Source organism: Durio zibethinus, chromosome 2 (assembly GCF_047325235.1).
Source record: "Durio zibethinus cultivar Kanyao isolate XHJ-2024 chromosome 2, ASM4732523v1, whole genome shotgun sequence".
Classification (NCBI taxonomy): Eukaryota; Viridiplantae; Streptophyta; class Magnoliopsida; order Malvales; family Malvaceae; genus Durio; species Durio zibethinus.
In genome coordinates this window covers 34939867-34965629 of record NC_143163.1, presented here as the reverse complement: position 1 = coordinate 34965629, position 25763 = coordinate 34939867, and the positions used below count along the sequence as shown (strand labels likewise).

The 25763-nt window shown below is 30.9% G+C and overlaps 3 protein-coding genes across 9 annotated transcripts; 2 read left to right on the top strand and 1 right to left on the bottom strand.

Moving 5' to 3' along the window:
• Positions 1–2706: 2706 nt before the first annotated feature.
• Positions 2707–6789, top strand: ACOS5 (acyl-CoA synthetase 5). Its single transcript, XM_022919931.2, has 6 exons — positions 2707–3511; positions 3902–4489; positions 4576–4774; positions 4890–5035; positions 6195–6262; positions 6342–6789. Exons 1-6 carry the CDS (start codon positions 3083–3085, stop codon positions 6592–6594), a joined length of 1683 nt encoding a protein of 560 aa, XP_022775666.2. The 5' UTR covers positions 2707–3082; the 3' UTR covers positions 6595–6789.
• Positions 6790–9861: 3072 nt separating this feature from the next.
• LOC111318000 (squamosa promoter-binding-like protein 2) lies at positions 9862–16933 on the top strand. Of its 4 annotated transcripts, none has more exons than XM_022920597.2 (5): positions 9862–10089; positions 11893–12648; positions 12876–13012; positions 14327–14593; positions 16370–16933. In XM_022920597.2, the coding sequence occupies exons 2-5, from the start codon at positions 11948–11950 to the stop codon at positions 16708–16710; spliced, it is 1446 nt and encodes a 481-aa protein (XP_022776332.2). In that variant the 5' UTR covers positions 9862–10089; positions 11893–11947; the 3' UTR covers positions 16711–16933. The 4 variants fall into 4 exon arrangements, with proteins under 4 accessions (XP_022776332.2, XP_022776333.2, XP_022776334.2 ...); XM_022920598.2 differs by having other exon boundaries at positions 9903–10089; positions 11873–12648; XM_022920599.2 differs by having other exon boundaries at positions 9921–10089; positions 11880–12648.
• Positions 16934–18619: 1686 nt separating this feature from the next.
• Positions 18620–23568, bottom strand: LOC111317999 (ranBP2-type zinc finger protein At1g67325-like). 4 transcript variants are annotated; one of them, XM_022920596.2, is made up of 10 exons: positions 23427–23568; positions 23130–23175; positions 22930–23045; positions 22254–22527; positions 21938–22008; positions 20294–20345; positions 20081–20190; positions 19889–19913; positions 19662–19813; positions 18620–19377 (listed from the first exon to the last, which is right to left on the bottom strand). In XM_022920596.2, exons 1-10 carry the CDS (start codon positions 23433–23435, stop codon positions 19375–19377), a joined length of 858 nt encoding a protein of 285 aa, XP_022776331.1. In that variant the 5' UTR covers positions 23436–23568; the 3' UTR covers positions 18620–19374. The 4 variants fall into 4 exon arrangements, with proteins under 4 accessions (XP_022776331.1, XP_089609568.1, XP_022776328.1 ...); XM_089753442.1 differs by lacking the exon at positions 19889–19913 and having other exon boundaries at positions 19126–19377; XM_022920593.2 differs by lacking the exon at positions 18620–19377 and having other exon boundaries at positions 19384–19813.
• Between the last annotated feature and the right edge of the window lie 2195 nt (positions 23569–25763).

The following is a 25763-nucleotide window of genomic DNA, read 5'->3' as shown; positions in this document are numbered from 1 at the left end:
AACTCTTTTTTATTTTAATTTTATTTTTTATTTGATAAATTTTATTAAAAATAAACATAATGAAAATGTCTATATGTCATCTCATTTGATTTTTTTTTATTTTTCATTTTAAAAAAATTTGTAATTTAATAAATTTAAACAAAAAATAATTAATAAAAATAAAAAAATTCTGACCCTGCTAGAATATCTATCTAATTAAGTTAATTTTTGGTTGTCAAATACTCAAATGTCACTTTAAGGTTGGTTCGGTGGAGCTAGAGAATCATGGAGAAAATGCCTACTGGAAAACTAATTAAAACTGATTGCAAATTGGTTTGATGGACACGTTGTTGATTTCTACTGGTTATTCTCCAACATTGGATTAACAGCCGTATCAACCAGAAACTTCCACGTTTCCGCAGCTTTTCTGATTGTGTGATCCTTACAACATCGATAAAAATAAAATATTTATAAAATTTAAAATTGACTTTTATTATTGACAATCAAATTTGTAAATTTAATATGAACTTAATTAAATTGTACGTTATATTTTTAATCTAAAGATAAAAATAACTTTCATAGTCTTAAAAAAAAAAAAAAACAGTTGTGGGTTCACTGTCATGATTGATTGAAACCTCAGCCCGAAATGATGCGACGAGTGATGCATCAACAACCCTCAAAACCAAACCGTTCTAGACGGCCGCCCAACGTTTGCTTCTACTTAGAGCTTGAGTGTTCAAAGCATTTGCTTCCCTTAATTGATTACCTAAACTTCACATTTCATCTTTATTATTATTATTATTTTATTAACAAAAACAACTTACAATTAATGAATCAATTATCCCACATGATACAAAGGTTAATTACAATTTTTTTATTATATTCAATTAAATCTGTGATCAATTTTTTCTACAAACATGCTCATAAGATCATTGTCATCTTAATTTTAAATTCTTTGGCTAAACTATGGTTTTTTTTAGGGTATCAAGAATGGGGGAAAAAAAAGTGTGGTTGTGGTTTAAGCTTGGCATGTAAAATTGAGGGATAAACTTGAAATAAAAATAAAAATAAAAATAAAGGAAGTCATGATGAGGGGAGAGGGTAAAGTTACGGTAATCGGGAAGAGATTTAAAATGATTAGGTTTGTCAAAAGCAAGGGTACGGGATGGCTGTGGGTAATCATTTCAGCTTCTCTAGGGAACATTATTTCTTTTTTTATTTTTATTTTTTATTTATAATTTCGATTTTGATGGGAAATGGAAATAGTGGTGGGTATCATGACTCATGATTTTCATCACAATGATTCCTTTTCTTTTAAGTGTGCATTTTATGATATAAATATATTCTCAATTTAAAAAAAATATGAATATTAATATTTAAAATTTACACCCATTATAAAATAATTATATAAATTTAAATTTAAATTTTACACATATATTTTTTATATTTGTGGATTTTTATTTTTTTAAGGGATTAATATTATAAATTATTTTTAAATTATGACAAAATATTTAATATATTATTTAAATTTTAAAATTTTTTAATATAATATATAAATTATTAATATATTACTTCATTTTTTATATTATTAACTTCAAATGATGTGATGTTTTGGATAAATAATCTCATTTATCATATTAATTAATACATTTGTAATTTAAATATTATATTAAATAATTTATTATAATTTAAAACTATTCATGATATTAATACTTTTTTAATACATGGGTTTTGCTCTCCTGTTCCTGGAATTACAATAATGTTTTTGAATTTGGTCCAAAGTGCTTTTGACTTAAGCTTATAAGTAGTCCCATCAGTCTTCAACTGCTTTCTTGAAACAAATATGGCTTAAAACACAAAGCTAAAGTATTATGTTTGAGTTTTGCTAACGAAACGAAAATATTTTTTAAAGTTAATTCATATGTTATTTATAATAATAGTATATTAAATATAATAATTGATCATTTTATTAATATTTTCAACATATTGAGTGAAAATATAGTATATATAATATTTTCATTTCTTGGTCCTTTTCTTTTTTTCTTTTTTTTTTTGGCCTATAATTTGAAAGTAATGAACTTGCGGCAATATAAAATAGTAAGTTTGCGAACTCGTTTGGGTTGTAGTTGTACTTTATATTGGTCCACTTTTAATGGGTTCAACAATTTTCTTCTGATATGTAGTCCAAATTAGGCAACTGAGCCGAGCCCAAAGTAAGATAATATTCCTAAAGAGTCCCAAGGAGGCCCTCACCATATAAAGTGGAGAAATTCTACTGCTAAAGTGTAAAATAAAGAGGAGATTTCCTTATATTATTATAAATATTATATATTTTTAAAAATTTTAAATTAAAATTATTAAATTTAAATGAATTATAAATTTAATTTTTATTCGAAATTTTAAAAAATAAAAGAGATACATCGATATAAATGAATCCCTATTCTAAAATTTTTTTTATACATTTAATTAAATTTAACATGAGTTTCTTTTTTTTTTATTGAAATTAATTGAATCTTTATTTGTATGAAAACTTTAACAAAATTAACTTATTTTTTCAATTGGGCTAAATTAAGAATGATAGGAACCGATTGGAATAGAGAAGAAAAAGAAGTTTTTTTTTTTTTTTTTGAATGAAAAATGAAGAGATGTCAAGAAAAAGAATAGTTCAGTGTATTCATAAGACGTGCATTGATTTTATCCACTAATGTTAATAATTTCATTCAGTTAAAAGCGATGTCAAGACGGATTAAATTGCATCAATTCTTCTTTCAAGATTTCCAGCACATCTTCATTGTTTTTGAGTAAGTGACAAGACGATGACATCACGGGCAATGAATGATATGGATTTAAAAGAGGGAATTTTCAAAGCCAATTGCAGAAAGATCGTTGTTGTACCCTGTAACTGTAACATGACACAACAAACTCCCACCAAAGCAAAAACTCACGGCAATATTCTTACATTTGCCTGTAGTTTACTTGTATCCTTCTTACTCACATTCCCATGCACAGTACATGATGACGAATTTATGGCAATTTCACATTCCTTTATAAAGCACAGGCCGGTGCCCAGTAGGATCATCACTGCAAATCCTTGTAACCCATCATGGAAACTCCAACCCAAATACGACACTCAGAGGATAATGGTGAACATATTTTCCGTAGCAAATATCCACCGGTTTCGGTGCCTGATAACTTGACGCTGCCAGAATTTGTTTTCCAGGATGCTGAATTATATGCTGACAACGTGGCATTTGTTGAAGCTGTGTCTGGAAAATCATATACTTATCGCGATGTGGTCAGGGACACAGGGAGGTTTGGGAAGGCCTTAAGTTCACTTGGCCTCAAGAAAGGCCATGTAGTTCTGGTTCTACTCCCCAATATTGCAGAGTATGGCATTGTTGCTCTTGGAATCATGGCTGCTGGTGGTGTTTTCTCAGGTGCAAACCCAGCGTCACACCCATCAGAATTAAAAAAACAAGCAGATGCTGCAAATGCCAAGTTGATAGTAACAAATGGCCCAAACTATGAAAAGGTAATGAGTTAAAACGCCTCAGTTCTTATTAAGATAGCTACTTCCAATAAAATGATGATTTTTTTTTTCTTTTGTATAATCATCATTTGTGGTGTAGTACTTGAATGGACACTAGCTGTTTCTTCATGCAATTTTGGTCTAGCATCCCGATTGAACCAAAGACTAGATCTTTTTGAAAACTATGATATCTAACAATAGCGCATGGGACAAGCATGGGATGGGAGAATAAGCAAACTGAATATCTCAACGACTTATCTTCTGCAATATCACTTTTTAAAATACTTGTTCTTTCTTGGCTTATTATAAAATACTGCTTCTAAATCTTTAATTGGAGAAAACAGAAATTACAAACTCTTCAGTGTAAAATTAACCATCAGATTGAAATAACAGGTGAAAGGTCTGGAGCTACCGGTCATTGTGCTAGGTGAGGAGCACATTGAGAGTGCCATAAATTGGGACAAGCTGCTTGAAGCGGCTGACCGCGCTGGTGCAGGCACCAGGTTCCCTAAGGAGGAAGTTCTCCAGAGTGATCTATGTGCCCTTCCATTCTCATCAGGCACCACAGGGATTTCAAAGGGTGTAATGCTGACCCATAGAAATATAGTGGCTAATCTATGCTCCTCTCTCTTCAGTGTAGGACCAGAAATGATAGGTCAGGTCACCACATTAGGCCTAATTCCGTTCTTTCACATTTATGGGATCACTGGAATTTGTTGTGCCACGCTTAGGAACAAAGGAAAAGTGGTGGTGATGAATAGGTTTGATCTTAGGACATTCCTGAATGCATTGATCACACAAGAGGTGACATTTGCCCCAATTGTGCCACCAATAATTCTTGCCCTTGTTAAGAATCCCATAGTGGACGAGTTTGATCTTAGTAAGCTCAAACTCAGGGCTATTATGACTGCAGCCGCTCCACTAGCCCCAGAGCTTCTTGCCTCCTTTGAAAACAAGTTCCCTGGTGTTCAGGTCCAGGAGGTGAGAAAATGCCCCATTTACTCAGCTGAATTTCATGCTTTGCCTTATAATACTATACTTATATCTGTTTAATTGTTGGGTACTAGGCATATGGACTAACTGAGCATAGCTGCATTACACTCACCCATGGAGACCCTCTTAAAGGCCATGACAGTGCAAAGAAAAACTCAGTTGGATTTATCCTTCCTAATTTAGAGATCAAGTTCATTGATCCTGACACCGGTCGATCTCTTCCCAAGAATACCCCGGGTGAATTGTGTGTCAGAAGTCAGTGCGTAATGCAAGGTGAAAAAACACCCAAAAACAAGTTGCTGTAGTTCATAAGATCATTGGAAATGATATTCGATTTGGCACTTAAATTATAATTGGTTCTCTTCTGGCTGATATTGCAACCTTACAGGTTACTACAAAAACAAGGAGGAGACCAGTCGGACCATTGACAAGAATGGATGGCTACACACAGGTGACATTGCGTACATAGATGATGATGGAGATATTTTCATTGTGGATCGCATCAAAGAGTTAATCAAGTATAAGGGTTTTCAAGTAAGCTCATGATTTTGACATATTGTAGCTACTTTTTGGTCTTCTTGAAAAAAAAAAAAAAAACCGACCTTTTTTTTTCGGTTGGGAGTTTCTGAGAATAAAACATGACAGCAATAGCCAATGAACCATAGCATGAAAACATACAGAAAACTGGTAGGCTACTTTTTCTGATTTGACATGTCAATGAGCTGATAATAAAACAAAATGAAGTTGGACAACCATGAAAGTTGAACAAAGCCAACGAAGCCAATAAGTGAGAGTTGGCCTGCTTATTTTACTTTTTGGTTTTGACGTTTTGTCTTCATTATCTTCATTTTGTTTGATTATCATCTCTATTTATGAAATTAGCTATTGTGCTGTAAAATTGTCAGAACGATTAAGGATACATGCCATTGCTTAATTTAAATTGTTTAAATGTTACATAAAATATTTTTGAGGGGAACAGGTCATACGTACATTTTTTTTTGTCTTTAGTTCATTGATAAAACTCCAATAAATATAAAATTAATAATTTTTTTGATACGAAAATAATTTTCTCAAAAATTGCTAAATTAGATAGATACGTAAAAGAGATTTTTTTTTTAATTACTTTGACATATATAAAAAAATTTCAAAATTTTTTTAATTCTCGTTCAGATAAAAAGTTTTGTAAACTGATTATTTTTATAGTATGTCTCTTTAAAACGAAAGTATAGTTTGCCCTTTGTTGTTTTGTTTTTCCTTTCACTCGTAATAGCTTTTCTGTTTCATCAATTTTGTTTGGTTCCGCTTTCCTCTAAAAAAAGGGAAGAAGAAGGATTTTCAAGGAGTAGGACAAGAAGATTTTTTTGCCAGAAATTCCCAGGATCAAAACGACAGAATCGGTGTTTTCCTTTGTGACCAAGATAGAACTGCTGTTTAGAACAAAAGAAACCAAACCTAAGCATTTGATTTGCATAATTGCATTGAACGAGTAAATAATGTTGTTAAAGTGAGCAGCAACTTCTAGCCCGCCTCGTTTCAAACCTGGGACTGCCTATTAAATGATAGACCAGGCTATGGTTGACAGAGTTTTGGTCTCACAAGCTACAACAACCAAGTGGCAAAACTTGTAGTAATTGAAAATGATTAAAACTGGCATTTACAATTGGCTAAATTTGAAGTCTTGGTACTTCCACAGGTAGCTCCAGCAGAGCTAGAGGCTATCCTCCTGAGTCATCCCTCTGTTGAAGACGCAGCAGTGGTGCCGTAAGTAGTTTGCTGCATTGCAATTTCGTAACATAAAATCTTTTTGTATGGTATTTCACCAACTGTTGAGTAACTGCAGGCTGCCTGATGAAGAGGCAGGTGAAATCCCAGCTGCATGTGTTGTCAAGAACCCAAATGCCAAAGAAAGCGAAACAGACATCATGGACTTTGTAGCCTCCAATGTTGCACACTACAAGAAAGTGAGGGTTTTGCAGTTTGTGGACGCAATTCCAAAATCCCCATCAGGGAAGATCATGAGAAGGTTTTTGAAAGATACGATGATAGAAAACATGGGAAAAAACAGCTCCACAACTAATGCAACATTTGCCTAAATAAGCTAAACCACTTGTTTGAACTCATATTTATCCTCTAAAAAATGTTTGAACTCTCCTAATATATAATTAATAGATGTATCTTATCTGTTTCTGTTTGGGAATTTTAAAGGTCGTAATCTTAACGCTTGATTGAACTGGTTATTGGTACCAAACCATTGAGCCAAGATTTTGTGGTCAAATCCTAGGCTGACAAATTTGATAAGAAGTTGCTTAAAACTAGACCAATGCGCCAGTTCTGGTCAGCACCATGGCATATAGAAAAAGGAAACCCGGAGAACAAATCTCAACAGTCTGTTTTCCGCGCACAGCCTCTCTTGGACAACAGTTTTAGTGATGTTATTAGATTGATAAATTTAAATATGATATGATGATACGATATAAAAATAATGTCAAAATATATCAGAATAATATAATTTAAAATTTTAATAAAATCATATATAAAATCAATAAAAATAAAAATATATATTTTATTTTTAATATATTAATATAATTATAAAATATTAATTTTTATATTATATATATATTTGATCCGAAATAAATATATATAAATACATAAATTATTGAAGATTTACTTGCTACTTTGATTAACCACATTCAAAAGAGAAAAAAAACAAGAGTGTCAAATTAAATTTAATTTTACCTTATGGGCTCACGTGAGATCTTCCGATTTTTAATCATGAGCATTGGCATTGAGATCTTGCAGATTCAATCCTATTTTTAAAGAAGAACAAATAAAAAAAAAGTTTAAAATGTTTTGAGCTGAGGCCAACTTGTCCAATCTAAATCATTAAAAATTCAACACTAATCATTCAATATTTTTAACATTCTAATACTGTTCGAACCAAGTTGTGGCTCAAACTGATGGATTTTATCCATATTTTATTTTATAATAATATCCGGTGAAAGTGAGAAGATCCACCCATCTACTAACAAATTGTGCACACACAATGAGTGAATTATTTTAATGCATAATTACAAGTGTGATTATATTATAATCAGAAAATTGGACTTTCTTTATTAACTATTTGTAGTATTATAATCTCAACTGGTTCCAATAGTTGGTAAAGGACACCTGCGAGTGTTACACCATGTTAAAGTCCTTGGTGATTAGATTAGTGAAATCTAATCACCGCTGACAGGCAATTCCAAGGACGATGGTCATGAGCCTATAATCATCTCTCTTTTACCTTTTGTTTTCCTTTTCAATAATAAGACAGAAAGCCCCCTTTTTTTTTTTAGGTTGGAGGGCGAACTCAAGAAACAATTGAAGGAAAGTTTCGCTAAATTCACCCAAATGAACATTAAATAATTTATTATATTTTAATGATCATTTCAGCGAAATCTTAATTAATATCATTCGCTTATAATTTCAAAATAAAAAATCATTTCAATTAATCAAATTATCATCCATAAAATATATAAAAAAATCAAATCATATACGCATTATTATTATTATTATTATTATTATTATTATTATTATTATTTACTTTTCTCTCTCTTCATTTATTTACTATTTTTTTAATACATTTGACTGATTTAGATCCCATTTGAATTAGGTCGGAACATTAGAGCGATTCAAATGAGCTTTTATTTGCCCTTAAATCTCACCGTGTGATGTCTGGATGACATCATTACGTTGGGATTGATCCCATCATTTCTCTACTTGGAGATTGGTCCTTTCCTGATGCAACGAGAAACCGTTAGCTTCAATTGGAAGCTTTGGACCATAATATCCATACTATTTTTTTTTTAATTTTTAAAATCATTTTAATAATATTTGTTTTGTTTTTTAAATTTATTTATTTTATTACATGTTTTATATTTATATTTAAAAGTATTTATCTAAATATCATTTATAATTGTTATAAGTATTATATTTCAAATATTAAATATTTGAAATATTTTTATAATTTTAATATTTAAAATTCTAATTATTATTTTAATGTAAAATAACATGCATAAATTTTTTTATTGAAAAATACTTTCAAATTTTGATTTGATATAAAAATAATTTAAGTCGATTCCAATTAATTATTAACTAAAAAGTACAAAAAATATATTAAAATTTGTATTATATACAAATTTGAATTTAATGTCATTAATAATAAATTCTCTTCTTACATTCACCTCATAATTATCTACATTAGCATTTAAATAAATATCTTTATTTTAATCTTATTATTATAATAATTAATCTCATCATTATTATTATTTTTAATCTTATTAAAATTAATCTCACAACTCATTTAAATGAACTCTTAAACACCAAATACATCTTAAAATATTGTTTTTTTCTAACTTTGACTCAATTTGGATGGTGATGAAATTATCTTTAATAAGATTAAAAATAATAATAAAAATGAGATTAATTATTGAAATAATAAGATAAGATACAATAAGATTAAAATTAATAATAAAATATGTATTTGGATATAAAAATAATAATAACGGTGAGATAAAGTACTTACAAAAAAATGAATTAAAAAAACATTAGATTAAAATTTAGATATAATGAATTTATTTAATATTTATGATGTTAAAAAATTAAAAATACTAAAATTATATTTTAATTATAAATAATTGAATGCAAACCATCATAAAATTGATATGTAATTTTCAAATTTATAAGGATATTTTAATCTAAAACATACAAAATTAAAGATAAAATTGTAATAGACATAATTTAATGAAGATAAAATGGTCCCACTGAACCTCTTCCCCTCCAATTGAATTTCAACCTCCAGAGCAGTCTAAATGAAATAATCTCATCATTTGTATCCTATCCGAACACTCATCTAATGAGATTAAATTTGAAAAAAAATATTTCGAACGCAACAAACCAGAAGTGCAATGTAATCCAAATGAAAAAAATTTTTTAACAAATTTGTATACACAGTAAAATCCTTAAATTCCATGTTTAAACAAAACGAAATTCTAGAGGTGTTGACTAGAGCATGTCGTCAACTGGAGTTTTTCCCTACCCAAAAAAAAAAAAGGGAAAGACCTGTAGTTGTCGCCACCGAGTCGGCTCGTCCGTGTCATTGGACTGTAGTTAACGATTCGAGTAAATGTAACTTGGATCGGTTGAAAAAATTCCTTCCCCTCCCTGGCTGTGGCTGGCTGGGTGGTTACCTGGCACTGACAAGAACATGGTCGCCCTTTCAATACTGTCCACTGCCGAAAGTTGCAACCAACTTTATTACCGGCACGTGTCCTTAACTTATAATTGCTACCTATTTTCTGCAATTTAAAAAAAAAAAAAAAGGAAAGGAGATTATTTCTTCGCAAAAAGCTGAGTCATTTTTATTTTCTCTCTTTCTTCTGTAGTTTGTCCCTCCATTTTCAGTCTCTGAGAGAGACTCTCTGTCTGACTCCGACTCACCTGTGGGCTGTTCTGTGCCTTTATCTCCTTTCCTTTTCAAGTTCTTAATTTTTCTCTCTTTTTTTTCTGACCACCATTAAAGTACCGATCGCTAAGTAACTCCGTTACCTGTAAGTTCTTCCATTTCTTTCTTCTTTTTTTTTTCAAATTTTTTTTTTACTAAACCCTTTAAAGAAAGAAAGAAAGAAAAAGAGAGACTTTTTTTTAGGATTAATAAAGAGGGTAATAATGAGGTACCGGAATTTCTAAAAATGGGGAAACATCCCTTGTTTTTGCGGCTCAGATTCAAACATCATTTTCTAATCACCTTCTATTATTATTTTTTTTTACGTTAATTTGTTCTAACTTTTGAAAAGGTAAAAAATTAAAAATAATAATAAAAAAAGATGCTTTTTTTTCTCGTTATTGTTCCTTTCCTTGTCTTGATTTCTGGCGAAATGAAAGAAAACGACTACGTTTTTTTTTTGTTAAAAGGGTTCCTTTTTATTTTTAGCCTTATATATCTGGCTGAAATTTAGGTAGAATTTATCAAATCTTTAAAAGGAATAATAATATGATGAGCTATACCTTGGAAGGGGACCGGATACTTTGTAAAAGTTTATTCTTTCATGATTTCTATAAATATTTTCCCGTAAAAAAGACAAATTTTAGTTTATTTGTTTGTTCTGTTTATGTTTCAGTTCAAAACTACAAACTTTTTTTTTTTATGGAGAATAAATTTATGAGTAGAATTTATTTCTTTGGTTGCATTTGTGATATTTCTTGATTGATTCTAATGCATTCTGTGGGGTAAAAGAAGAGGTAGCTGAGATAGATTCTTTCTTTAAGGCGGTAAACTGTTGAATTTGTGGTAGATTAGGATTTCGTTGCATTTATTTTACAGTAGTTGATCGGTGGGTCTCAGTCAGGGACCTACTTTCATGGATTGCCCAGATAATTGAATGTGAATTATTGAAGGTGTTAAGGTTTTTAGAGTGCGGTAAAGCGAGTGAAATTAAAACGTGAATGTTCTTTTTTCTTTTTTTTACTCCCTCTACATGAAAACTGTTACTGCTTCCTATAATTATTGAGGAGGAGAGAGAGAGAGAGAGAGAGAGAGAGAGAGAGAGAGAGAGAGAGAGAGAGCTTCTTGTTGATGCTGCCAAACCGTAGTTAGTTTCAGATGTGTTGATAGATAAGGGTAAATTCTTCTAGGATTTTGGTGGTGGAATTCGGTGCAAGTGTTGCAGGTTTAAGGAACACATATTTTGACTTGGGATTGAAGTGATACTTTTTATCTTGATGGTGTAGGCTTACATACATAAATACATACAAGAGCGAATAGAGAGATCATTTGGAGTTATGCTGTCAGCTTGTTGGTGTAGGCGATAGTGAAAGGAGGAGAAAAGCTGTACTGCTATTCTTGTTCTGTGTTCACAAGGCCTAATCTATGATCTTTTTGATGTCTTTACCTAAGTCGTCTGTTTTAGAAGGATGGAGATTGATATATGCATAAAAATTGCTTGTCTTGAGAAGTGGTTGCTTGTTTAGTTAAACATCTCTGCTACTCTGGTCGCGATTATTGACTGAAGCTGATTCCAAGTGGCATCAGCAAGCCTTTTTAGTTTAAAATTGATATAAGGAGTGAATGAACTATTGTTTTGTTAAAGTGGATTGACAATTTCCTAAGTGGTACCCCTCTAGATCTGAGAAACAGAGATGCTTGGGCTCTGAGCTGTGAGATTTAGAGTTAACTTTTGTTCTTGATATGCCAGGATTAATTTTGCTTACCTGTTGTTTTGCATGCTATGTATTTATATAGAGTCCATGAATGGTTTCCTTCATATATAGCGTTACTGTATTTAGGATGACTGAAAAATTTTTCTGATTTATTTCGTCTGTGAATTGAACAAGCCTCAAGGTTATATTTTCAGGATCTGGTGACAAGTTGCTTGGGTTTTATATGAAGAAGATTGTGTTAAGTGTTCTATGAGTTCTATCTCTCTGATGGAGTGGAATGCCAAAACGCCCTTGCAATGGGACTGGGAAAACTTAATGATGTTCAATGTGACACCAACTGAAATTCCAAGGAAGCTAAGACCGGTAGAGTGGGATATTGATGGAGAGGGAGGAATTGACTCTGGGTCTCTCTATTCTTCAGGTGCTGCTGGAGGCAGTGGTGGTTCTGGTTCAGATTTGGGCCTTGCTTCTTTGTCTAAAAGCTCGAAATCGGCATCGATTAATTCTTCATCTATGGGGGAGGTAAAGACAGCCAAATTTACTTTGGAAGCCTTTGAAGCTATCCCAGATGATATAATCAACAAGAAAGAACTTTCCAAGGTTGAGCTAACTGGTTCTTCCCCAACACTTGAGGCATCAGTTGGCTCTGGTGAGCCATTGCTCAGTTTAAAGCTTGGTAAACGAACATACTTTGAAGATGTTTCCGCCGGAAGCAATGCTAAGACTTCATCTTATTCAGCCGCTCCTGAACCATCTCCAACCTCAACAAAGAGATCTAAACCCAATTGTCAGAGCACACATGTTCCACGCTGCCAAGTTGAAGGCTGTAATCTTGACCTATCTTCTGCTAAGGATTACCATAAGAAACACAGAGTTTGTGAAAGCCATTCAAAGAGTCCAAAGGTCATTGTAGGTGGTCTGGAACGCCGGTTCTGTCAGCAGTGTAGCAGGTAGATTTTTTCTTTGGTTCTGTTAATTTTTGTTTTGGAAGTTGATGGTATCCAAGAATTTGTCTTTATTGATTGTGTACTTTTGCATGGTGATTTTCTAATTATCTTAGTATCAAACACTTTAGGTTCTTAGCTGATAGTAGTAATTTGATTCCTTATTAGTGGGCTTGTGATTCTATATCATAACGAATGTTAAAATCATAATTATGTTGTTCATGATATCAAAGGTTCCATGGCCTGTCGGAGTTTGATCGAAAGAAGCGAAGCTGTCGTCGGCGTCTTTCTGACCACAATGCAAGGCGCCGCAAACCACAGACAGAAGCAATCCATTTCAATCCTGCAAGTCTTTCATCTTCATCATATGGTACCAGTTTCAGACTCAACTTTGATATGTTTTATGCAGATAATTTTTGTTGTATGCTACTCTCACAGGAATAGACCAACTGGACACTTTTTTTTCATTTTTTTTTTTCTTTTAACTCTCAAATTATGGAGTTCAGTTGTTCATTTACCAAGTCATATCTGGATTTTTTATTTGATTAAATTATTTTCCTATAAATGGTGCTTAGTAGGCAATGGTAATACAATATATTGATATATGTTGCATATTGGTTGCAAAAACTAACGTCAATTATATCTTGAGTGATTTCTTAACTAAGTTGTATCTTGATATGTATATATATATATATATATATGTATGTATGTATGTATGTATTGATAATACACTCAATGGTATCACTAGGCTTTGCTATGTTTTTTTCATCTTTAACTTGTACTCATAAATGGTGCATACCTGGATCGAAGCCAATGGTATAATGGTTTCTTCTGGTTTTAATGTTACATGTCTGCAATCATTATTTGCAACTAAATATACAATAAAAGGCGTAATTTATACAAAATTTGAAAATTACAGACCTGGGAATTGCTAAGTTATAAAGTATACGGAGTCCAAAACGTGTTCATGATGCTTTTTGAATGCTTATCATGCAGTTCTTTTTATTTGTATGCCATTTACATGTCCACTGAGATATAATGAGATTTAATTGTCTCATGCATATCAAGCATTTTCTTTGATTGTATTCTGCCAAAAAAATATATAATGAGGAAGATTTACACCTTACATTATTGGATGTTATGCTTCTAATATAATTGTTGTTCCTCCTTTCAAGTTAGAGGCAATGAATAAAAAAACAGACTGGAGGTAAACCTGTGAGGGCTCCTGATCCCAGTTCAAGCAGTCCAATTTTAAAGAGATTTAATATTAAATATAATAAATAGTTAACAAAAAATGCATTTTGTTTAATGGTATGGTTTTTAGAATTGAGTAGTTAAAGGTTCAAATCCTACTACTTACAAATAATTTTTGAATAACAATAAAATAAATATAAAACTGGTTTAAGTACCGTTTTAATCTGGGTTTTTTTAGATTCAATTGATTTTTAACTGGTTTGATGAAAATTCGGTTTAATACATGTTATTGGACTGGACATGCCACTTGTTCCTGGTTCAACCAATCTGACCAAATGGTCCAGTTTTTTATTCACTGGTTAGAAGTCATATATGCAAATTTGTCTGTTAGCACTTCTTAATTGTGTACCATCTTGTGGTCGTGCAATTATATAGATATAAGGACATGCTAATGTATAAGGCTTTATATGTTGTGCCTCTGCTTGTGCAGATGGGAAGCAACAGATGAGTTTCGTCTGGAATAAAGTGCCATTTCTTCATAATGCTAGACCCAATGAAAATTTTACATGGGAAGGCACATTTGACTCCAAGTCTTCTCAAATGAAAGGTTATACACCTACAAAAGCTGGAAATGTTAATGGACAGCTGCAGCTGCCAGGCAATCAGCTGTTGAATTCCATCACAATGCGATGTCACGATTCCAATAGATTGCTGCCCTCCAAGGGCAAGCACAACACAGCTGAGGTTCTCAACCAAGGTATGTTTTGTTTTTCTTACTAGGAAATAAGATTTGTCATATGCATTTGGTTTTTCAGTGTTGACTAATGTTATCTAGCTTCTTCTATTGCTATTTTAACTCAAAATTGCTTTCAAATGCACCTATGTATGGAGTACTATAAATACCCTTAAGAATGCTCCCTTTAGATAAAACATGAACACAATCATGAGAGGATGAGTGTTGAGATTGATGAGGTGAGAATCTCGATGTGCCACCAATTTGGTATTGTATAGATGGTTGGTGTAACCTCAACTCCTCTGCAGTATGCAGAGATACCCTTTCACGAAATAGATTTCAATCTTAGGAAAATTTGTTCTAACCAATTTCTTTATCATCTTCCATTTTTTCATCAATAAGTACGGAAAAAAAGGTGCCCTTTTTTCCTAAAGCTTTTGCTATGACATGTCAAGGTGTCAACAACTAAAGAACTAAAAGTTACCTCTTTTGGCTTTTTTGGAGCTAAAAGATAGAATATAAGGCCATATTTACCATAAAAGTAAACCCCTGAGCCACCCATCCTCTTCGCCCTTTCCCATAATTTTGAATAGGGTTAATGTTATGAATAACTCTTGAACTATAGTGAAATGTTTAATGTGATACTTCAACTTTAAAAATCTCTAATGTGATACTTAAATTATAAATTTGTTAACTAACATGGTACTCATCACTAACATGGCTAGTTCCAAATGATGACACATAATGCACAAATAATCTTTCAAGTACTACATTAGTTATCAAATTCATAGTCCAGGTATTACATTAGAAATTTTAAAATTTAGGTATCACATTGAACATTTCATTATAATTCAGGGGTTATTCGTAACATTATCCCTTTTGAATAATGCTTATTTGCTATGATCTCAACTTTTCCCAGAGAAAACAATTGAAAATATGGAAAAATCAATTTTCTTAAACAATTTTTTCTTAATTTATACTGTTAGACTCTCTTTAACACTAATCATGAAAATCACGCATGTTCAATTTTAATTTAATTATTGAAGATAATTATTCTCTAGTCATATGCAAATCAGATGTTGAATATGTATTGGACAATGATATGGGTGTCAGACAATAATATTTGGCAAATCAACAGTATGCGAGGTTAGCTTTGACATATTTTTGTAAATTATATCAAGATCAAGAATAGATTCTATTATAAATGGTAAATAACCATATGATGTGAATGTCAAGTGGAAAGAAATTGAAGTGTTGTTTAATGAGAAGCCAATAGTTTCAAGAAACGCGAAAGTTAACTTCCATGTGGAGTGTCTTTTGTTTGGTTAATAGATTTAAGAAAATGATTCTTGTATTTTGAGATCCTTATGCTACAAAGTTTTTCCTGAACGCTTTTGGATGGCATGCGATGATTTGTTTACACTTGAATCTGGTGGTTTCCAGAAATAACATGCATAGAGAGAGGTAGCAGTAGATGTTTGATGATGTAATGGTTTTCTATGGAATGGTCCATGTACATTATAGTGCCATCCTGCCCTCCATGGGGGCACGGAATAATTCTACTTGAGGGATCACACACCTATAGAAAAATATTCTTATTACGTTAGGTCTTTCGCTTTGAAAACTTTTCTGAAGTATGATACATGAGCTGTAGAATGATGTATAATTAACTTTAAAGCATACAGGGACATGTTGATTATCCCAATGAGAGATTAATTGCGGTCTCTAATGTTTGTCAAAATGGATACTCTCCATACTATACTTATTTTCAAGCTTACATGATTTGTGAAATTTTTTTAGGTGTAGAAGAATCCACGGTAGCTTCAAATATGGGTACGAGGCAAGATTTTCATCGTGCTCTCTCTCTTCTGTCAAATGATTCCTGGGTTTCTTGTGAGCCAAAACATGCTTCACTTGCCTACTCCATGCATGCTAATCCTACCAGTGTGTCTCAGCCAGAAATGAATGCAATTTCACAAGGTTTTTCACGTGCCTTATCTGAAAACTGGCAGATGGAACAACAGGCCACTGAATCCCAAGTGCATACAACCTTGCATGGTGATGGTAACAACCATTTTCAAGAGTTCCAGCTGCTCAAGGCTCCATATGATTGTGACTTTTATTCCAATCAGATGAACTGACTGCTCAAGATCAGTCAACTTTGTTCAACTTGATAAGTTTACGTGTTAAGATATGTAAGTTTTAACAACCAATCTAGTATCCCCTTTTCCCATAGTTTTGAATTTCTGATCCCGTTGAAATTAAATGACTCTTCAAACATTGTGTGAAGCACAAATACGGGTACACATAAATTCAAGCCCGAGGTACATTTATATTGATAAAATCATTTACTTAAGAATTCTAGATATGAGTCCGTCATAATTGTTAATTCGTTCAAGTTCTTAGGTCCAGTTTATTGACGTTTTGAAACCTTCAAACCAGAACACATCAGATAAAGAAATAGTCCAAAATGTAGTAGGTCGTCTCTACTAAGTCTATAAATGATAGCTGTGAAGAATGTTAGTGACTGGAGGTTAAAAAGCCCGGTATCTACATGCCTGCTGCGAAGTTGATTATTAATTCAAGATAGTTGCTTGGTGGAACTGCTCTCCTTATCGCCTCAGAGGCCCGGTTAATTTCGGGTAGGATAGGATGTGGGCAGAGAGTTGCTTAGTTGATGATGGGACGAAGAGAGTACATTACATCGGACACTGCTAACCTTGGTAATCTATACCATATATCAAATTACTTTGGATCAGTGGGTGAGAGAGGACAAAAGTTTGCTAGGAAATTTTGGTTTCACTCTCCTCGCCAAGAAATTAAAAAAAAAAAAAAAAAAAAACCCAAAGTTTTAACAATAACAAAAAATAAACATTAATGATATTATGTCATTACAATTTTTTTTTTTTTACTTTTTTCAAATTTTTGTTGCAGAGAAATGAGAAAGGAGATGTTTGTAACTATTGACTTGTCTGTTTGTTGCTTCTGGCGGTGGAAATATAATGTTCAGTTGATAGAGGCACCACGTGACCAACAGGCTGTTTTTTAGACCATAGAGTATCGTTTTTCATTAACCAGCTAACCAGTGGATGTATGCAAGCATGAATTCATAAGGATGACTATGGATGGCAAATTTCTCTGAATTCATTGGATTCGGATCCAATCTGAACCTATAAATTCGATTTTTTTTAAATCAAATTTTAAATCAAATCAAAATTAAATTTTAAATAAACCTACCCCAATCCAACTTGATATATATATATATAATATTAAAAAATATTATTTAATAATTTAATTTAAATTATTAACTTAATAAAAATATTACATTTATATATAATTAAAATGTAATTTATATTTAAAATAACATTTTATAAATATTATATTAAATTAAAATTATTAAATTATTAAATTATTTCAAGTAGATTATGCAGATCAAATATGAAGAAATAATATTTTGATGTCAGATTAAAATCGAATATAAATGTCATGAAGTCGAATCAGGTGTCGAGACGTACTCGACCTGTCTAGTTGTGCATGATCTGTCCATGTCAGACGAAACATTATCCTCGGAGATAATAACGTAAAATGCCGCTACTCCCATATTACTCGCATGGTTTAAAACAAAACTACCGTCATTGCCCTTATAATTTTACATTTTAAAACATTTGTAGTTCCGACCTTTGGTTTTAACCAAAAACAGATCAACAAAATACTATCCTGGCTGGCTGCACTTAAAACTATTCTAGGGGAGTCCAAGAACAAAACCAGTGCTTACACCGTTACATGTCATACTCATGCCAACTGGACCTGGCAAAAATTCTACCATGACGACCCAAAAGTACATGGCTAGCAGAAACGTCAATTACATCAAAGATTCAAGACAGAATTTTAAAAACGCAGCTTCATGAACTTAATCAAACCTATATTTTCTCCGAACGTTGAAGGACTTGTTGCAACTTGATGCAAAATGTTATACTAAGAAACTAGAGAGTATCAATTCAAGTTAACCACCACACAATGACGGGAAGAATAAATACTACATACAGCAAATTGACCAGAGTACTTCATGCAATTAGAATGTGCCAACGGGGGACAAAGCTTAATCTATGACAGTGCAAAATAGGAGACACAGTGACCGACCATATCTCCAGTAATTAATCCTATAAGGTCAACGTGTAATTTCCGAAAGATCTGAAGAAAATCTTTCAAAATCACAACAATAGATCCTTGTTTAGACCATATCACAAGCAAAAAAAAAAAAACACCCGATACAATTGGCCTCTACTTCCTATAGTCAAGTGTGGAAACAACTGAAAATTTCCTACTCTCCGCATTACTTGACAATAGATCTAATTAAATGTTGGAAGTTTAGTACTTCTTATGCTTCTAATAGAAGCTTTAGGTTGACATAATGATAACTCAACACAGACAAAACAAACTGAATGAAAACCAGGAATGTGCAACCTGCAGTTTCTTTCCCCACTAGCAATATGTCTAAGTCCAAAGCAACATGCTAACTAGAATAGCTGAGTTAATTCCAAAGTACAAAATCTACCTAACAGAAACCAGAACCCACCTGTGAAACATTTTCCAGATTAAGATGGTTGACACATAATGCATCAACGATCCATAGAGACCACAATACCATAGCATTAATACAACAACTGGACACTGATCATGAGAAGGTAAAGTAACTTGACAACCGCTGCAACATGAGGACGACAAGACTGACTTTCAGACACCCATATTGAGCAATGCTGGACGACAACTCTGGACCTTCTCAACCCTCAAACATGTCCTAGTACTCACTGGAACAGTAGATAATTGCAAATCAATGGAAAGAAAAAGAGAAACTAAAAGTAAAAAGGTAACATGCAAGCATCTGTGTACTATAACACAGGAAATATGGTAATAATTTAACACACACACAGTGAGAGAGAGAGAAAGGAAGTACCCCAAAAAATTCTTTAACTAGGAAAAGTTTGCAGTATTGAAAGCTTATTGAATTCTTAATGTGTACAAATGTGGCTAACAAAAACAATAACTTCAAGTAACAAACTAGACAACAAAGAAAATGCATCAGACCACGAACCTGATCATTTTCATTTGCTGTTGGTGAGGGGGACTTCTTTGATTCGGCTGGTTTGTCAGCCCCACAATTTTGTCTGTTGCACTTTGTCCTAAAAGGATAGTTAATATTACTACATTTCTCACACTTCCAGCTTCCCTCAGGCATCTTTTGTTCTGAAAAGCAAGAAATCCATATTCATCAAATTTCAAACAAATACACAAAAATGCTTACAAATTTAAATAACTTACTCAAATTTTTATCTGATTTTGGAGCCTGCATTTACAAGAGAATATATTATGAATCAGAAATAGATTCATAACCGCAGAAAAAATAATGCAGCATTTCATATATTTTTCAGTTTTCAAAGTACCAAAGCCAACTTAAGTGACACAGTAGCTATGTTGCACCAATATCAAATATATAAATAAATAGACAAAAACCTGAGATCCAGGCTTAGGTGTATTGCATTTCCGCATGTTACAGACGGTTCTGAAAGAGAAGTTAATATTCCCACATTTTGGGCATGTCCAATCATTATCGCGTGTAGCATCTAGGGAGGATTAGAAGAAAAAGTAATCACATAATTGTATAAAAATTACTCTAATGCCCAGATAATGGCTTCTTTCAACATAAAGAGTAGAGAGATGACATACCTGCACCCTTTTTCTGTAATTTATCATCTGGAAAAAATCCTGGCCTTGGTCCCTGTAGGTTAAAAATATATATTATATCATAAACTTTGACTCACATATAAGACAATGTAGCTCCACCAATTGTTAAAAAATATTAGATGGTCCAAAGAGAATAGGAAATTTCAGAACCAATGCACAGTATGCCTATTGGTATTAAACACATGGGTTAAATATAAAAATGACCTCTGTACTATATATTTTTTGTCAATTTGGTACCTAAAAAAATAAAATTTTCAATTTAATACTTTAACTTTCATTCTGTTTTTAGTTAGTATCTAAGATTAATTCCGTTAGTCAACTTATCGATATTACATGAATATCTAATAAGATGTTGACATGTGTCAAAATGTTCAATCAATACCACATTATCAATTGCTACATTAACGTTAAAAGAAAATTTATAAAGAATTCAAAAAATATATAAAAATTTTTTCATAAAATCAGAAATATTTTTAAAAAATATATAAAAAATTGAAATATTTAAAAATTTTTGAAAAATTTACAAAAATTTAAAAATTCAAAAATTTTGAAAATTTTAATAAAAAGTCCCAAAAAATTTTAAAATTCTGAAAAATTCATAAAAATGAATATTTTAATATAATAAAATTTTCTTAAAATGCAAAAAAATTCACTAAAACTTTAAAATTTTGAAAAAAAAAATCTAAATTTTTTTTTTAAATTACGAAAAAATATCTTTTAATTTTTTTTGAATCTAACAACTTTTATTTTTTATATATTTTATCAATTTTTCAGAATTTTTTGGATTTTTATTAAATTTTTAAGTTTTTTATTTTTCTGAAAATTTTTTAATTTTTTAGAATATTTCAGATTTTTGAAATTTTTTAATTTTCAGAATTTTTGAAAATTTTTAAGAATTTCTTTTATAATTTTTTTTAACTTTCATTTTTATAATTTAAATTTCAAAATTAGATTTTTTATTTTGATTTTTTTTTTTAAGTTTTTGTGAAATTTTTTTGAATTTTTATTAAAATTTTGATATTTTTTATTTTTTAAGTTGTCATATTTTTTAAAATTTTTATAATTTCTAATAATATTTTATTTTTAATTTTTTATAAATTTTTAAAAATATTTCAGAATTTTTTAAAAAATTTTTAAATTTTTTTAGAAATTTTCTTTTAATATTAACATGAAATTGATGATGTAATGCTAATTGAACTTTTTGACACATGTTAGTATTTTATTGGATATTCATACCACGTTAGCAAGTTGACTAACATTGTTAATCCGAGATACCAAAGTAAATAACGAAATGAAAGTTCAAATATCAAATTGATAATTTTATTTCTTTAGGTACCAAATTGACAAAAAGTAAAGTGCATGAGCTGTTTTTATATTTAACCCTAAACACGTTACATGCTTTTGTTACATATCACTAAAAGCAAAAACACCTAAAGAAGATGGGATGCTTGCTCAATAAAGAATTATTAACTGTCAAGATATTCCGTAAATCAAGTTCACAACTCCAAACCTAGAAATTGTGCAATTAGAACACAGAGAATTGATACAAAATACTGAACTTGCTATCTTAATTTGACAGTCCGAACAAAGAGTGATCTCAAAGCAGCATTCAACTTCTCAACTTACCATTGGAGGAAGGCCCATGGGCAACCCCAAGCCATAGCGGTCCATCAAAGGAGGCATGCCATACATCCCACCTGAAAAGGAAAAATTAACAACTTACTAATTTGTTGATACTAATGTGTTATTAACGGCATACTTAAGGTCATCCGTATAGGTATAGGGATGGTTGGGCATATTTTGCAAATAGAATAAATTATGATCAACGTGTCCTCTCGGTCAACCATTTAATTCCCAAGAATGTATAAACAGGAGTATACAACAAGTAAAAGATAAGAAAAATAATAGCTATTACAGGCTGGAAAATGCAAATGACTGATACCATTTCCAATCATAGACCCACTAGAATAGGGGGGTGGTCCAGGCATATGTATCGGCCGATAGGGACTGCCACCAGAAAGATGACTGCCATAATTGTAATGATAAGCTGATCCTCCCGAAAAAGGAACGTCATATGGAGGAATAGAGGAACCATTGAAGAGGGAAGAACCATAAGGAGCTACACCCAGATACAACGAAGATGGTGCACCAGAACCTACATAAGGAGCAGATGAAGAGTAATTCTGTGGGGCTTGCAGAGGCTTGGCAGCTGATTTCTGCAAGGGAACAATTACCAGCTTAATTATAAAAAAATAAAAAAAGGAGAAAAAAAGTAAAAAACTATAAAGAAGGTTAGTATCTAAAGAAATAAACAAACAAATAGAAAAGGCTTATGATCAACAGAATTTTGAAAGGAAAACAGAGGATATAGAGAGACTAAAACAAAGCATGCAGTTGAATAGCACACACAACTCTCCTATCTTTTTCCTCTGTATCAGGTCAGAACCAACCATTAAATTCATTAAAAACAACTTGCTAAGCCGAGTATTTAAAAGTATCTGCTCTTCTGTTACTTGTAGTGTGGAAACAATTTCAATCTGTAAATCGGTAAATCAAAACCCTATGAGCCAAAAGGCCCAAAACTACAACTAAAAAATTCTTCTATATTCAAGACTTACTGAATTATGATCAGCTGGCCGGGGTTGAGTGCAATTGCGCATATTGCAAGTAGTCCTAAATGAAAAATTGACATTCCCACAACTAGGGCAGGTCCAATCATCTTCCCTACGACTACCTACAAATTTAACCATAAAATTCCAACATTTCCAAAATCAAACACTAAAAAGTACACAGAATTAAATGCAATTAATTGGCATACCATCCGTTCTAGCACGCTTGGCTGCTGAAGAGTTTCTGCTATCAACCTGAACCACAACAAAAAATCATCTTAAAACAATGCCCCTAATTTCATATAACAAGCAATATTTTGCAAAATTTAATTCGCCGTCTGAATAACAAATTGGAGAATTGGGCAATGGCAAGAAACGAAATCGAAAGAACCCTAGCTTGGCATGGGGAATTGAAATTTAAAATAATTTTAAGAATAGATCCATTAGGGTTTGATACATGAATAAAAAAAAATGGAAATTGAGAGAATCCAAAAAACAAAAAAAACCTGAGACATTTAGGCGGCAGCGATGAAGGGAGATTTGATCCTTTCGGTTTAAAGATTCGAAACGAGAGGGAGAGAGAGAAAGAGTGGGAATTGGGAAGTTGCCCTCACGATGAAAGGGCGGTGACGGGCTTTTAAGTGTGACTGTGAGGGATGTACTTAAATTTTCGTTTAATACACAGCGCTTGCCGTCTGATTCTTTTGACGCCGTTTAGGTAAGGTGATTTGGATGGTCCCAGTTTTTGGACTTGGTGGGACCTCTTAAAATTTTTTATGGTCTATCTGTCAATCTACGGTAGATTTTTTTTTTTTTAGGAGGCCAAGCCAAATACAGCAAGTAGCAAATCACTCGTTAAGAAAATGAAAGAATTCACATAATAGCAAATAAGTCCTCCAGCTTTATTAAAAATTTTATGGTGTAAGATATTTATTTATTTTTTTGTTAAAATCTTTTTCATTGATGTAATTTTTTTAATTTATAAAAATATTAAATTTATTTAGATGAATTAGATAATAATATATTTAAAATTTTTTATAATTAAATTTTATTCATCCATTTTTAAGATTTAATAAATATAACTAATAAGTTCATAATTGTATTTCATTTTTAAGAGTTTAAGGTTTTTGTTTTTTTCTTTTTTAAAAAACATATGAGAAAATTATGTATAGTCAATCGTCAACGTCCTTTATGGATATTTGTTTTAGTAATTATAATTCAATTTTTAACCTAAAAAATTATGTTTGAGGTTTTTTTTATCAAAAAATAAAATAATTTTTTTAAACAATATTTAACAATATATTATTTTTATCCGTAAGTTTCTAAAATTGTGACATTCGGGAGCATGACTCACTTTTTTTCAACTATATTTGATTTGTAATTCTACTATTGGATGCCACTCCCCTGTTTCGATTATTGTACCACCCCGGCACCATCATGTAAGCAGATAGAGGTCCACAAAATTTTTGAAAATATTTAGATAGTATGTAAATTTAGGTTGAATTTAAATCGAATCTCAAATTAAAATTATTAAAATTATTTATTTTTTTTAAGATTTTATAACTTAATTTTGTACATTGTAATTTAAAATGATTAAAATCATATTATTATTTATATCCACTAATCATTATTTTAAAATCTTTTAAACAAAGAATTTTGTAACAATTTTTAAATTATAATTATGTGATTTTAATGAAAACCAATTTAACTCTTTTGTTTTTCAACAATGCTAAATCTTCGATTAAGTATTAAATTTGTGTTTTTTTTTTTTTTGGTCTATAATTGAATCTTATTTACAAGAATTAAGAGAATACTATATCAAGAGGACACACAATCATTACGTTTTTCTTTTTCTTTAACTAATTTTAATTTTTCATATCTATATTATATTTCAAATTTAATTACTATAAATCTCTATTCCTTGTTATATTGCAATCTTTTTCAACACAAATTTTATATTAGAACCATTTAAAAAAAAAAAAAAAAAAAAAAACACCATAGATTTTTAATCTCTAAATTTTCAACTTCATTTTTCTTGCTTTCATAAAAAATATCTTTTTAACATTCGAATTATGCCTAAAGAAAATTTTTTACTTGTGCCATTTTTTGTTTCAAATTTAAACTATCCAAAGGATAAAGATAGATCCCATATTTCATTGAAATTTTGTAAAATTAGTAATTCTATCATTAATTTAAAAGTTATGTTATTATTAAATGTTTAATGTTGTCATCATTGTTATAAATTTTAAGAAAATAAAAATAATATAAAATAATAAAATATGATTTTGATACGTAAATAACATTATCTTAAAAACAATTATACTTATAGGATATAATAAAACTTTAAAAACTTTTTAAATCAGAAGTAATAAAATTTATTAGGCAAAAAAATTTATTTATAACAAATGAACAGTCACCAATTAAGCCAATTCAATAAGTAATGACATTTTATATAGTCATATTTTTCTTATTAAATAAACTTGATTTAAACAGTCATGTTTTTTTATTCAAAACATATTTATTCAAAATTAATAATATTTTGAAATAAATAAATAAATAATTTAAAAGATTTAAAAATTAAATTTATTTGTCAAACGAGCCCAAGTACCTCAAGTGCCTAAGTGTTTATTTTTTGACTTTTAAAATTATCTAACCCATTAGAAAAACTCTTAGCAAGTCAAATGATTTGATCAATCCAACACTTAGATTAATTACTTAATTAACATAAGTAATCTCTTTTAAATTACATATAAATGATATTTATACTCAATGAGTGATACATCACATTCTAAACTACCAATAATTATAATATTTATCATTTATAATTTTATAAACTCATTATT